Source organism: Dioscorea cayenensis, chromosome 19 (assembly GCF_009730915.1).
Source record: "Dioscorea cayenensis subsp. rotundata cultivar TDr96_F1 chromosome 19, TDr96_F1_v2_PseudoChromosome.rev07_lg8_w22 25.fasta, whole genome shotgun sequence".
Lineage (NCBI taxonomy): Eukaryota > Viridiplantae > Streptophyta > Magnoliopsida > Dioscoreales > Dioscoreaceae > Dioscorea > Dioscorea cayenensis.
The window spans coordinates 28101554-28117340 of NC_052489.1; the positions used below are offsets into that span (position 1 = coordinate 28101554).

General features: G+C 31.4%; 4 protein-coding genes across 4 annotated transcripts; 2 read left to right on the top strand and 2 right to left on the bottom strand.

Moving 5' to 3' along the window:
• The first annotated feature begins 3269 nt into the window (after window positions 1–3269).
• LOC120249955 (type I inositol polyphosphate 5-phosphatase 10-like) lies at window positions 3270–5933 on the top strand. The gene is made up of 10 exons (XM_039258669.1): window positions 3270–3320; window positions 3415–3475; window positions 3605–3658; window positions 3749–3803; window positions 3899–4003; window positions 4092–4599; window positions 4768–4964; window positions 5262–5370; window positions 5512–5660; window positions 5802–5933. Exons 1-10 carry the CDS (start codon window positions 3306–3308, stop codon window positions 5929–5931), a joined length of 1383 nt encoding a protein of 460 aa, XP_039114603.1. The 5' UTR covers window positions 3270–3305; the 3' UTR covers window positions 5932–5933.
• A 23-nt stretch (window positions 5934–5956) lies between these two features.
• Window positions 5957–7209, bottom strand: LOC120249958. Its single transcript, XM_039258672.1, has 4 exons — window positions 6976–7209; window positions 6786–6868; window positions 6494–6675; window positions 5957–6278 (listed from the first exon to the last, which is right to left on the bottom strand). The coding sequence occupies exons 1-4, from the start codon at window positions 7158–7160 to the stop codon at window positions 6183–6185; spliced, it is 546 nt and encodes a 181-aa protein (XP_039114606.1). The 5' UTR covers window positions 7161–7209; the 3' UTR covers window positions 5957–6182.
• Window positions 7210–8982: 1773 nt separating this feature from the next.
• LOC120249957 (transcription factor bHLH96-like) lies at window positions 8983–10129 on the bottom strand. Its single transcript, XM_039258671.1, has 3 exons — window positions 9759–10129; window positions 9275–9643; window positions 8983–9188 (listed from the first exon to the last, which is right to left on the bottom strand). Exons 1-3 carry the CDS (start codon window positions 10119–10121, stop codon window positions 9102–9104), a joined length of 819 nt encoding a protein of 272 aa, XP_039114605.1. The 5' UTR covers window positions 10122–10129; the 3' UTR covers window positions 8983–9101.
• A 4112-nt stretch (window positions 10130–14241) lies between these two features.
• Window positions 14242–15457, top strand: LOC120283611 (putative clathrin assembly protein At4g40080). Its single transcript, XM_039290317.1, has one exon. It carries the CDS (start codon window positions 14377–14379, stop codon window positions 15397–15399), a length of 1023 nt encoding a protein of 340 aa, XP_039146251.1. The 5' UTR covers window positions 14242–14376; the 3' UTR covers window positions 15400–15457.
• Window positions 15458–15787: the final 330 nt, after the last annotated feature.

Sequence of the window (15787 nt, forward strand, 5' to 3'; positions counted from 1 at the left end):
ACCGGTCTCATATTTGGGTCACGGGTCAGTCGGTTCAACCGGATGACCCGTTTTGGTCGGACCGGATGACGTCATAAATAAATAATTATCTTAAATATTATATATATAGAATATATATATACATATAATAACAAACTTTATTATATTTTTAATCATAATTATCTTAAATATTTATTTTTAATATCATTATGATTTTTATCAAAAATGGTTGAAGATTCAAATAATTAATCTAGATAAAAGCAACAAATACAATTCCCTAAACCTTTTATTTCTTAATCTATTAATCATAAATGGATGATGATAACTACATAAATTAAACAACTAATTAAATTACTAATTATGTGAGGATGAGACAAGGCATGAAAAAAAAATTCAAAAACAAAAACTAGAACTAAGTATGATTAATTTAATTCTCATATTTGATCATCATTACTATTAAAAATAAAAAGTATAAAATAAAATAAATCCTAAATGATCTATACCTCTTAAACAATTTACAAGTATTTTTCTCATACCTCTAAACTCCAAAGTTCCAAAAAAATCCAAATAATATTTTCAACAAATCAAGACTCAAAAGAGTATCATGAAATAAAGAAAAAGAGCCAATTCATGCCCTAAGTCCTTTCTTAAAAACAAAAACAAAAACAAAACAAAAAAAAAACAAAAAAACAAAAAAACAAAAAAACAAAAAAACAAAAAAACAAAAACAAAATAAAAAAATTGAAAAACCGGGTTCCATCTGGTTTTTGGTCCGACCGACGGTTCACGGGTTTGGCGGGTTTGACCCGGTTCAAAAATTCGGTCAACATTAATTCTAAAACCGGACCGAGCTATGGGCCGGTTCCCGGTTTTTCCGGTCCGACCGGCCGGTCCGGTCCGGTTTTCAAAACATGGGTTTCAACTATCTCCAAATATATTTGTACCTTCAAATAGATTTGCTCTTGGTCTTCAAAAATGCTATGGTCATAAATAGTTTTGTTTCCTCAATTAGTTGTGACCATAGATAACCCTGTGTCTTCAGATAGATCTATTTTCTAAAAATAGTTGTGTAGACATTTTCCACATTCTTTTTACTTGTTCCTCATCAGAATTTTCCAAAGTTGATACTCTTGCTAAAGATAACTTCAATATATTTTCTCCACTTGATTTCTTGAGAGATCCTCCAAATAGAGCACAAACCATAGTTTTTAATTTTCAAGCCACATCATCATCTTTTGCCAAGTCAGCTTGCCACATCATCTTAACTTGGTATCAAATGATGTTAAATATAGAGCCTAACTCTAACAATTACTACCCCCAAGAAAAAGATTGAGGGTTTAAGTCACTTCCACAATCATAGTTATGGGTTGTTAATCGTCTAAAGATTAATTGATACTCGAATCCCCTCAAAAAATATCTTGCTAAGATGAACGCTCAATTCACCTGTGAAAACATAATTTTAGAAATATGAATAATGGTTGTGCACTAGTGATCCCAAAACTTTATATGTGCATGAACCCTATTCCTACTCACTCCATCAAAGATAGTACATGTTCTCGTCTTCTCCCTAGCCATTCATCTTTAGTCCAAAAAAACAATAATCATGGATTATAATTTGTCCACCAAAAAAAAAAAAAAATTCTTCGTCCATTGTTCAGATGAACTTTATTTTTAAAATTAACCTCAGACTTCTTATGTTTGAATGATCATATCATATGATCAAGAGGCAAGTGAAACTATTTTTATTTTCCTTAATACACAACTAATTTATCATTGTTTAAAAAATTAATAATAGATATTCTGAGATTATATAAAGGCATAGACTCATAGTGATAAAGATAAATTAAGAAATAATAATAATAATAATAATAATAAGGTTCCCTTTATGAGCGGAAGGTGTCTGGGAGCTCAGCTTTCGATACAACTCGTGGGGGGTACTTTCATAGCATCTGCTTCGCAGAAGCAGTACATCTTCTCAAAACCCAATGCTTTTGGACCAACCCCCAATCTTCCATTCTGTAATAATACATACATTTTAAAATCTTTTTTTTAATTCCTTTTTTTTAAATAAATTTAAGGTCAAAATATCAAAATGGTCTCTCTATTTTACGTTTTCCGTCCTTGTAGTCCCTCTAATATAAAATCCGTCTTTTCGTATTTTCACATTTTTGTCTTTTTGGTCCCTCTAATCGACGGATCTGCCCTTTTGGTCCTTCTAGTTGATGAATTAGAGGGACAAAAAAAGATGATTTTACAACTAAAGGACGAAAATGTGCAAATACAAAGACCAAAAAAAGGAATTTTATATTAGGACTAAAAGGGCGAAAAACAAAAAATAGAGGGACCATTTTGATATTTATACCTAAATTTAAATATTATTTTTAAGACACGTTTTATCGAGCCAAAAAATTATGAATATTATATTAATATATATATATATTTTATTAATGTAAAAAAATATATAAATATTTGTCAAAAATCTCTTGATCTATTGATAGTTGGTCCCTTGCTTAGTGTATTTATTTCGAGAAAACCAAAAATTGAACTCTAAAATCAAGATAAAGTGAAAACACAGGTATTTATTGAACTTGCTCTCTTTTAAATAAGAACTGCTTACAAGAACTATTTGTTATCTACTTACGATATATAAATAAATAATAAATAAATAGATCAATGTTAGTATACACCAATAGTAAAGCTGGAAAGTCGGATTCCTCTTTTTACGGGGTGAATAATATAAATAGTGATTTATTTAAAAATAAAAATAATAAAATAATTATGAAAACTTAACAAATTACTTTTAGTTATAATATTTACTCTAGCGTTTATATTAATATATTTTAATCTATTTTATTTTATTTCTATAAACATTAGCACATGCCAGCGATGCAAAACTAAGTTTAGAATCTTACCGAACTCTAAAAATCTAGTTTTTTTTTTTTAAGATATACAAATGTATAGATATGTATACACACACTGTTTTAATAAACCATTAAAATTAACAAATAAAAATAAAACCATGGATAGACGTAAAATAAACAAAAGAAAAGCATAGATGAACTCATTCATCCAAAGAATTGAAAACAAAGAACTCAAAACCGAAAAAGAAGAAGAAGAAAGAAACAAATAAAAAGAAAAGAACAAGAAAGTAAGGACAAAGCCTCCACCAAGCCCGGTGTTTGACTGGCCTCCACGTGAAGCATCCTCCTCCAAGCTAAGGTCCCCCCCAATGAGTCCCTCTTTCATGGCCGTCTTCTCTCTCTTTATATTCTTTTCCATTATATAAATGAATAAGATCCTTAGTATTATTCCTAATTGACCTCCAAATGAAGGGAAAGAAGGTGGTACTAATTCTTTGACCAACCAACCACTCCTTGCATTATTAATTTTCAATTATGTAAACTCACTTCCAAGACTCATGATTAATGTTTTCAGTTCTCAGTACTTCCAAGATTCTTTTCAGCAAGGAAAGGAACTGAAGATCCATTATCATCTGGTTTCTTCTTCTCCTTCTTCTTCTTCTTCTTGATTTGCTATTAATTATATATTCATACATATCTTTCTATCAATATATCTTGCTTTGAATTCTAATGAATAAGTACCTTATGTTTTAATTCTTTATAAGTTGAATTTGGTGGAGAATCCCCATCTTCTCCAATCTCCATAACAAGCTTTTCAGGTACTCTTTTTCACTTTATATATTCCGTCTTATCTTTACATCTTTCTCTCTTTCTTTGAAACTTCTAATTACTTGAACTCTTGTTCAAAGCCAAAGGCATGGATTACAGTGACTTTCCTTCTTTATCAGACACACAAGCTATAAGGTATGCAAATCACATCACTAATTACTCTTTATTTATCATTAGTCATGACTTGGACTTGCTAATCATCCACTTAATTAATTAAATTAAATCCACAGAATTTTTGTTGCCACATGGAACGTTGGAGGAAAACCTCCTCACAAAGGATTAAACCTCAATGACTTGTTTCCTTCTGATGATCAGTCTGATGTTTATGTCTTAGGGTATGTATGTAGTATTATTTATATTATATCAAAAGATTAATTAATAAATGATTAATTAATGTATAATTATCTAAAGTCTTGATGACAGTTTTCAGGAAATTGTACCACTAAATGCTGGCAACGTGCTAGTGATAGAAGACAATGAACCAGCAACAAAATGGCTTGGCTTAATCAACCAAGCCTTGAATAAATCATCATCAACTCAAGATCACAACGTCTCCAAGTTCTTCCAAAAACCTTCTCTTAAATCAGTGAGAAGATCACTAAGAACTGTGAATAAGAGGCAGCTGAAGTCATGCAACTGTACTTCATCAGAAGTAGAAAGAAAATTATACTATAAAGATTCTTGTTTCGGTTGTCAACAAGCTACACGTGGATCACATTCATCAATAAAGTATTCTTCAGAAGATGATGCTATTGAATCAAATAGTTTCATAGTTTCAGACAATATTCATCAAAGGTTTTGCTTAGTTGCATGCAAGCAAATGGTAGGGATCTTTGTGAATGTTTGGGTGAGAAGAGACCTGGCACAACATGTCTCTCATTTGAGGATCTCTTGTGTTTCTCGTGGTATTATGGGCTATCTCGGCAACAAGGTCCTCGATCTTCTAAAACTTATATATATATATATATATATATATTAGATTTATATTTATTTAAATGATAATATATATGAGAGATATATATATTAATTATTTGGACTAATATATATATATATATATATATATATATATATATATATATATATATATATATGTTTGCAGGGTTGTATATCAGTGAGCATGGGTTTGTATCAGACGAGGTTTTGTTTTGTATGTAGTCATTTGGCTTCAGGAGAGAAAGAAGGAGATGAGCTCAGGAGGAACTCTGATGTTATAGAGACACTGAAGAACACTCAGTTTCCAAGAATATGTAGAACTTCTTCCATTCGGAGAATGCCTGATAAAATTCTTGGGCATGAGTAAGTGTTTTCGAGTCATAATTTTCAAATATATTCAACATATATAGCAACTTTAATTTATGTTAAGTTTTCATTTTTCTGATTTTTTTTTATTATTTAGTTTTTTGGCTGTCAAAATAAATGGAAAGTAATTAAAATATTAATTTTTCTTTGAATATATATATTAAATAAAAAAATTGTTAAATGTGATTAAAACAACTGAGCAAAACTCAAGCACATAGAAATGTGTGTAATTATTAGAATTTTAACTAGAATTAATCAAACTTAATTTGATCTTAACTATGTTTTTGTTTTCAGTCGGATCATATGGTTAGGAGACTTGAATTACAGGATTGCACTAAGTTATTCTGAAACCAGGAAGCTCCTTCTTGACAATAACTGGGATGCTCTTTATGAAAAGGACCAAGTAAGGATATACATATATATATATATATATATATATATACGTGGGATCATAACCATTGATTTTAAGATGAATGGTTTGATTAAAGTGACTATACACCAAATAAAAATAATCATGTATTTCATTGTTTGATTTTTTTTATAGCTTAAAATGGAAAGAGAAACCGGGCGAGTGTTTAAGGGATGGAAAGAAGGGAAGATCTACTTTGCTCCAACATACAAATATTCACATAATTCAGATGCATATGCCGGGGAATTTACTACCTCAAAGAAAAAGAGAAGAACTCCTGCTTGGTATAAACATTTTCATTAATTTGTCTAAAAAAAAAAGTTGCATATATCACTCAAAATCTTATTTTTATATTACCTTAATTAAATTTTTAGATTGGATCAAACTCATCTAACAAAAATAAGGAACACTATATATATATATAGGTGCGACCGTATACTATGGCAAGGTGATGGCATTGTGCAACTATCATATTTTCGAGGCGAGTCCCAATTTTCTGATCATCGACCTGTTTGTGCAGTGTTTTTGGTGGAAGTTGTTCTTGGTTTAAGATAAAAGGATTTATCAATGTAATGCATGATTTAAAATGCTAACTAATTAATGATTTCAAACTATATATGAGGGGGTCATATGTACAATGTTTTGATATTTTTCCAGGTGAAATGAAATGTTGGAGAACAAGATGATGAGAAAAGGTAGAAAGTTAAAAAAAAAAAATGTTGTTTCTTTTCCTTTCCCTTTTTCATTGTTTCATGCATAAAGATGAAATTTATTGATTATTAATCAATTATTGAAGATCCATGCTACTAATTGTTTTGCATTTTTCCTTTATTGTCTTCATGACTTTTTGGCTGTAAAGCGGGAGCTATAAACATGCTCACTTCCTCCTTCAATTCATCCACCTGCTTTAAAAAAATTCACAGATACACCATTAATTATTATATTCATATCAATATTTATTGAACAGCCTTAAAAAAAACTTTAAATATGGTATGAGAGACCCAAATTTATATTTTTCAAATTAATTAAAGTGAAGCAATTGCTTATTCTAATAACTATTCTAATTATTATGATATTAATTAATTATATGTGGAACATGAGATTAGAGTTTTTGGACCTTATGAAAGACATCAAGAGCAAGATGAGCCTCCTCCGCCATCTCCTCCGAGATCTTTTCCACTGAGAGAATGGTTTGCTTAAGCTTACTATTCTCCGGTAACTTGTTTGCTATTTCGGCCGACGCCTTCTCGGCCATGGTTGCAACCTTTTCTACCACCTCCGTGGTCATCTTCACTTCATCTAGTATCAATTTCAATTGGATCATTTAATCTCATCATTATTGATAGTTTTAATAGACATGCTCAATATAATCTAAAAACTTTATTCTAATGATTAAATTAATGGATTACCTTCTAATTTCAGCAAATTGTTCCATTTGTTAGTCCAAAAAGGAACCACCACTGTCATTATTAATCCTAAAGTCCATTTTATCCTGCAAGACAAGCAATGTGTGAACATTTTGAACATACAATTAACTTGCAAATGAAGATAATTAAGGTACTAAACACAAAATTAGACTTCAAAGTTTATGAAAATTACACGCTTGTTTTCGATCCAGTGTAAGACATTTGGCGAACATCAGACCGTTGATCAGTTGAGTATCTGCGTGCGTGATGCTGAACAATTGATGAAGAGAGACGGGAGGTCAAATTTAATCCATGGTGATTATGAAGATAACACTGATTACTCTGATAATAAGATGCCAAAGTTCTAAGTAGATGCATATATATATATAGTTTGTAGAAAATAATATATAAATTTTGATATATATGAATGAAATGGAGAGATATAGAATTCTTATGCAAAGAAAGGTTCAATTTATAAGAGAAAAAAAAACCCCATAGTGTTGGTTTGTGTAAACGTCTTAGCAATGCATTGCGTGTTTGGATTCTCTCAAATCTCAAAGCATTTTAACTTGGACGTCACTCAAGTTTTGGGCTTCTCCATTTTACTAAGCTAATCTTTTTGTGTTACTTGACTAGTTAAAAGATTAAAATTTAATTATAGTAGTCAAGAATACTAATTCAAATAAATCAAACAATCCAGGGTAGGCAGTACTATTACACTACTCTTCATATAATGTAGACACTGCATAAAATACTATAGATATTTTTCATCCACTGTTTATATGTCCCTTGTGGGAGGATGTCGTTTCTCTCCCCTCCAGAGTTGTAGGGCAAGGGAATTTATTATTAGCTTGGTTTGATTTCTGGAATATCTTATGGACATGCACATGGTAGAAATCGAATTGCCCCATTTGATATCTAGTCAAATTAATAAATCTCTAAGATGTCGTTAAGTCACTGTAATTGATGTACTTCTATATCTATATGTCCCTTGACACCCCATTATATTGCGGCGCTTGTCGTCTTTGTCAAAAAATAAATAAATAAATAAATAAATCAAAGAATGTAAACCACTCAAGTGATATGCATCTACACTGATAAACTAGCTAGCTAGTTTTATTAACATTCTTAAACAATAATTCAATTAAGACATAATTAGTCTCATGTTTTATAGTTTATATTCTCAACATTCATTTTATTATAACTTGACTTAAGTGCTCAATATTTTGTTGGTTTCTAGAGCATTTGTTATATATAGTCATATAGATATATATAAATCCATGCCAGCTCATATTATTTTGAAAACAGACTACTAATGGGACAAAGGGGACCATCAATGTTGTCCATTAATGAGCTTATTCATTAGAGCTTCAATGAATGAAAATCAATAATTAATTAGCTGTTTATCATCCTACATAGTCTTTAATATTAATCAATTCCTTTAATCATCTTGACTTATTTTCAGTTTGGCCATATATAACTTTTTTTTTTTTTTGAGTAAAATATATATGATTCTAATTGTATATAACAACACAAGGAGAAACAACAACAAAGAGACTGTGATTAGTTGAGATTCATATAATAAATGACATTGTACATGCTTTGGATGCATATATATATATATATATATATGGATATATGTATGGAAAACATGCATGTGGATCTCTCTGAACTGGTGGCTATAATTATTCCAAACAGCTGATGATCAGAGAAATCTAGCAGGCACATCAGAAGCACACCTACAGTAGAGCAGCAGTAGCAACTGTTGGACTTGTGATTCCTTTTTCTCTGCATGATTTTTCCCTTTCCAATGCATCTCAGTACATTGCTGCATAGCATTACATTATTTGGTGATAGACTTTTAACTTTACACCAAATCACATCACCACAATTTCACCCTTTAATCATTTTTCCTAGGACCCCTTTTCATTTTCACGGAGATCTCTTCATCACAAACCTTTGTCTTTGTCTTTGTCTTTATCTTTCCTTGACATGACATGAGAGAAAGAGAAAGAGAAATAATATATGGTGGTGCTCTCTTTAGTCTTTCAAATTTGTCATCTTTCCTTGGCTTTTACTACTCTCATACATTATCAAATTCTCATCATGCATGCTTTTTAGCTAGCAATATATTTAAATATTGGTTTACTGAAAGTTATAGTACTAATTATAATCATACAAAACACATGAGATTTAATCATTCAAACTTAACCCATTCCAAACACATGCATGCAATTAACATTGGAAATTAACAAATCAACAAGGTCATGATACATACAACTAATAATAATAATATAAAATCCACTAATATTCTTCTCTTCATCCATCAATATTATCCTTTCTTATAATCTCATGCACTGCATTGACTATCTCATCTGAAGATGATAATCCACATTCTTCTTCCACCTGATTAATACAATACAGTAAATTTCAAAATCCATGAAAAATCAATTCATTTAAAACATATTTATGCACATATATAAAATTAGTACCTTGAGACTGAAAGAGTAGAGGACCATTTGATCAAGTGTGGTGATGTTAAGGTGGAAGGTGGTGAGTCTAAGACCTTGCAAACCTAAGACCAATTTTAAAAGCTGTTTAGGTTTCTTCTTTAAGAGTACCTTGAGACTAGCATGGTTCTCCACCATCTTCACTTCTATGTCATCCATTCTCACCCTCTCCACCACCTCATGATGATCACCATCATCATTTAATCCATTACAAGAAGAACTTGTTAACTCTGAGTAGTCACCAACATTCAAACCTTGTTTCATTCTCTTATGAGCTTCAAGCGTTTGAACTACTTGTTCTAGTTCCTTAACATAATTGATAGCTCCACCAACAATAGAAGCTTGATCACCCTATACAAATCATCACATATACATATAGATAACATTAATCAAACATATATATATATATATATATATACACACACATATATATGCTAAGGATTCAGTTAATGGTATTAAAGAAGACCTTTTGAGAATAAGATGGAGGCATGAGAGACCGAAGAACGGCGAGGTACTCGTTCATGAGTCTGCGGCGGTTGCGTTCGGTCGCAATGTGGATCATTCTCTGGCTCTCAATCTCTTCCTTGTTCTTGAAACTCTTTGATTCTCTTCTCTTCCTCTTGTTGGCAATTGCTGTTTTACATGGATCTAAAGTAGTTGAAGAAGACTTAGTCTCCCACTCCTCCTCAAAGTTTTGCACTACCATGGATGTGCATGAGAGGTCCCAATTCTCATTCATCATCCATTCTCCTCCATCTATGCTCACCAACTCCTTGCATGCATGATGACCAAAGAGCTCTTGTGGGAACACCACAGTCTCCAATGCCATCTTCTCTGTTCTTTCAAACAAAAGCATCAGCAGCATATAATATATATATATGCTTGAGGGGTGGTGATTAATTAATTATTTAATTACTGATTAGTGTGTGCGATTATAATTAAGCTAGAGGTTTATAAAGTTTGATTAGCTAATAGAGTCATTTTTTTGCATGTCATAACAGTCCAAAAGAAAGATGGACTGAAGGAAAAGCCTGACAAGAAAGAGAAGGCTCAGAGATTCTACAACTAGTGTTTTGGAAAGAGTAGTTTCAGGCCATGTGTGTGCAGTGTTGGAGAGCTTGAGCTTTGTCTCATTTCTGAAACCATGTGACCATATGTTCATCAGCATCATCATCATCATCATCATCTATTTTATCAAGACCACCATGCCATTGCCACTGCAAGGACTAACTCTAATTTATATCCATGCATTTATGGGTTCTTTTTTTTTTAGAAATATCTGAATTTTTTATGTAAATATATATGGAACTAGAGTTCTGGACCTGGTTTTGATTGTACTTAAGTTTTGTGGTCTAGAGAATGGTGAACAAGAGAATCTTTCTATTTTGATGGTGTGGTCTTTGTTATGTTTTTCCCCCACCACTCTCAACAAGTAAAAAAGTTTTTACTTGATTTATTTTTTCTAATCCCAAATGTAACTCATGTGATTAAACCACCTTTTACATTGATCTCATATTATTTTTCTCTGTGGTCTAATGTTAATAACTATTCTTGTTATATATATATATATTATATTTACAAAATATATGGATAAATTATGTGTCAGGATGTGCATATGCTTAGAGTTAATCTTTAAACACATATATAGTCTCATTGTGATTGAGCTAAAATTTAAACTAATTTTTTTGACGTGACACAAACATTCTCTGCACCCATAAACCAAAAAGGTCTTTGGGTATATTAATATAATTTTTTTTAATAAATATAAAATTATGACTCTTAAATCATTTATTTATTATATTTCTAGAGTATGTTCAACGTCTTCAGTTTTTTTTAATTTTTTTTTAATGCGCACCTTATCCACTTGCTCTGCTAATTGTTGTCATGTAAATGGTCTTATTAAATTAAGTTATACTACTACTTATATTTAAAAAAAAACATGGTTTTCAGCCACATTTATTAGTCCTAATGCACAAATGATATGATATTCTAATGCCCTTGATTTAAGTGATTCCATGAAGATTTGTGTCACACTAACTAATGAATTCAGCATATGAAGTCTTCTTTCATAATATTATTATTTTCATTCATATATGCCCACTTGTTTAGACCTAGATAATTTATTGTCATTCTTAATTATAAGAGCTAATTAATAGACTTTGATATTCTTTATTTCTTGTTTAGTTCTTCTGAAGACGCCAATCATCAATATTTATTGTTTAATTTGTTATTAGTAAATATATAAAGTGAGGATAAATTCAAATGGAATGATCAAGAGGTCAACTTAATTAAACACTCTCCCCTCAATTACGGTATTGTTAATTAGTAATATAATCTTAATTAAAGTTTTATTTTTTTTTTTATAATTTTAGTCTTAGGGACCAAAACCCTTGTTCTATGGTCTTTGGCCTTTGTTTGGGACCTTTTCTCTCATGCATGTTTAGCTTTGTCAAACATAGTTACATTTGTGATTTTTTTAGTTGAAATTTTACTTTAGTCAATATTATTAAATTAAATTTATTTTAATTTTGTATTATAAAAATAATTCTTTAACTTAACTGTTTATTGAAGTAATGACCAAAAAAGAGATTCATAATTAATGATCTATTCAGTTGGTCACAATAGCATCAAATCTTTATCAAATTTTATATTATTATTATATTATTTAAAAGAAAGTTTCATTGAAGAATCTACCTCACAACAATGAAGAAGCACAAGGAAAATTTTCATAAAAGTCACAAGACAACATCATCACATTTCAAATATATATTTATATATTTTATAGATTATATATATATTACATCTATTTATCATATACATTAAAGTTTTGGTGAAATAAATATATTGTTTGTAGGTAATGTAGGTGGGGGAGAGGATGATGGTAGGAATATTGAGTTGGAGATATCATCACATTGTGATGTTTCACTGTCACTAAACATCACCAAAGATGCCATGTTGTTTGTATTTTCTTTTGATTTATTATGCTTCCAAATGAAAGCATTATAAGAAAATATAATATATATATATATATATATATAAAGAAAACAATCATCTATATCCATCAACATCTGCCATTCTATATCAGTGTGGGACAAAAGTATTTTATAAAGTTTACTTTTGACATACTTCATTTGTGGTTTATAAGTTACAAGGGTTTAATTTTAAGCTTATGTGAATAGAGATTGATGGTGACGGACGATATAATTTTTTACTTTTAGCTTTTTATATTTTTAATTATTTTATCATCATAAATTTATTTTAGTTATTGTTTATAAAACAAAAAAGAAAATTAAATTTAATATATATATATATTTATATATATATACCTGAAACAATAGATTTACTGGTTCATCACATTCATGTATTTACAACCCATGTGATCAGATGTTCTATTTGCTCATATTTTTTGTTAGTACTTAATAAGACAAATCCTGATGTTTGTTTCTTCTGTAATGGGCCTGCAAGAGGAAAAACATGTGAAGTATCTACCCTGGTTTTTAATATATTTTTTTTTTTTTGGAAAATATAGTCATATGTATATATATATATATATATATATTATTTTAGTAATTCTTTTACTATCTTATTTAAATAAATTTGTTCTAATAAGCATTGCTTAATATAGTGAATTATTATAGTACTGTTTATTCACGGTTTATTGAGTCAATATGGGAAGATGTTATTTTCTTATCCTCTAGAGTTTTATAGCAACGAAATTGATTAACTTGATTTGATTCTTGAAATTTTTTTTAACATGCTTGCGACTATAATCATCACATGTGACGCAAATCTATAAAGGGTCTATAAGCTATTGTGCACCATCATATCTGTGTGTCTCTTGACATCATTCTTGTGTGACAACGCTTATCATCTTTATAAATAAATATAAATATATAAATAATAATAATAATAATAATAATAATAATAATAATAATAATAATAATAATGAAGTTGTTTCAAGATGTTTGTTAAGTTGTGATTAAGTCACTGACTCAACCTCCCACATATTAACTACGATGATGAACGAATCTAAATTGTCATCCACCCTTATAAATACACGGGCCCCAAACAAATCCACTTGCTTGGCTCCATAAATAACATAATAAATTTTCACATATATTTTGAGAAAATTCTTTAAAATTCATTAAAGTGTCTCTATTTTGTGCCGACTTATTGCGGCTACCATTTAAATTATAAATAAAATGCTATATTTTATTTGCAAATAATCCATAAAAATATCAAACAAGTGGACACCACACCACACCAGGGATGATATGTTGCTATTGCTCAAAATTTCAGTCAAACAAACAGAAACCTTGTCCGACTAATTCCTCATTTTTACACTCACTCAATTGTGCCATCCGGATGGATAACGTCTCTTTCTTTCATTAGTCTCCAAAGTACCATGTGTATGTTTTTCTTTATATTATTATTATTATTATTATTATTATTTTAAAATGAACAATTAGACTGTTAAAGTAAAAAATAAAATTTGCATAATTTTGTCACGGAACAAGTAAAAGAAGTGCTACGCATAGATGTTGAAATTATCCCCACATAATAATTATTAATATTTTCAAAAATATTATAATTTATAATTTATTTATTTTTAATAAAATAATAATTTATTTAATTTTTTTATTTAAAAAAATCAACAAAAATAAAATCCAGAAGAACAAAACCTTAAAATTGAACAATTCAAACATGTGATTAAAAGCCTCCTTTAATTTTTTTTGAACCATTCAAACAACAACATCCCATTCATCTTTCATGTTCAACAAGTAGTAAAACATATATATATATATATACTCCATACATCAACTTTTACCAAGCCAATTAGCCAAACTCCTCCCTTCAATCACCAAATCAAACACTCTACCAAATAATATGTATAAAATAACCATAAATCCATTAGTATTAATCAAACCCTTAACCACCATCCTTTAACAATTCAACCCTTCCCTTCTTAATTTTCACATCTTCACATAAATATAAATAAAAATAAATAAATAAATATATATATATTAACACCCCTCTCTTCATTCTTTACCATCTTCTCTCTCTTTCTCTCTAAAAAAATAAAAATGGTAAGCAAACTAAGAAACATTGTTGGAGCACTAAAAGACAAAGCTTCCCAAACAAAAGCCTCTCTTCTCTGCACCACCACCACCGCCACCGCCACCGCCACCACTCTCACCATCTCTCCCAACCTCGCCGTCCTCCGCGCCACCCCTCACAACCCTCCCTTCGACCCACCACACCCTCACCATCTCTCCACTCTCCTCTCCTTCGGCTCCTCTCCCCGTCCCGCCGCCGCCGCTCTCCTCTCCTCCCTCATCTCCCGTCTTCTCTCCACTCGCAACGCCTCCGTCGCCCTCAAATCCCTTCTCGCCCTTCACCACCTCTTCATCCACGGCGCCTTCATCCTCCGCGACCAACTCTCCACCGCCCTCTCCCGCCCTTCCGGATCTCGCCACCCTCTCCATCTCTCCTCCTTTCGTGACCCTTCTTCTCCTGAATCCTGGACCATGTCTTCCTGGGTCCGCTGGTTCGCAGGTGTTCTCGAGCTTCTCCTTGCTTCCCCTCTCTTCACCGATGGCGACGACTCCATTTCATCTCTTCCCAATCCCGATCTCCTCAGTGAACTCACCTCCCTCGTTGAACTCCTTCTCGAGACTCGCCGTTCCCCTCCGTTCCCCACCTGGGAGGACAACGCTCTCGTTCGCGAGGTTGTCCGCGTCGTCGCCGGCGATTCCCTCGCCGCCAAACACGCCATCCTCTTCCGAGTCAGAGAGGTCCGAGAGCGACTCGGTTCACTGGATTACGCTGACTCGGTCGAGTTGCGTTGCTTGTTGAGAAGGTTAGAAGATGAGGAGGTTAAAGATAAGGAGGAGGAGCTCTCAACACCGTCTGATCTTAATCGTGGGGCTGGAGATTCGTTTTGGAATGAGATCAAGGATGTTAGAGAGAGGATTGGTGAGTTGGTACTGAAGAAAGAGTTCGACAAAAGCCGAGTGGGACGAGACCGCGTTGGCGAGTCGGATCGGATCCATATCCGGTTCGGGTTTGTTGAACCGTCCCGGTTTGGCTCGTTTAGGTTGTATTAATTATCATCATCATTATTATGAAGTTAAACTCAAAGTTAATGAATCCTTTCATTATTGATGAGTGTTGTTTGGTGGTGGTTGTGATTATACAACAACTTAGATGGTATAATTAATTACCAATGAAAACAACTTGTTTTCTTGTATATTTATTAATAATGACTTGTTTGTTGAGTTTCTAAACTAGTTTTTTTTATTTTATTGTTTAATTGGATTTTAATTTAAATGTTTTAGATCTAACTTTTCTTTCAAACAAACAATTTGATCAAAATATCTATAACTTAATAAGGCGAAAAGGTATTCAATGTGTTGAGTCACCATCCAAGCTCTTGTGAGCTGGTTCAATCAATCGGTGACATTGACGTCAAAAATATAAATTCAATTGATAAGA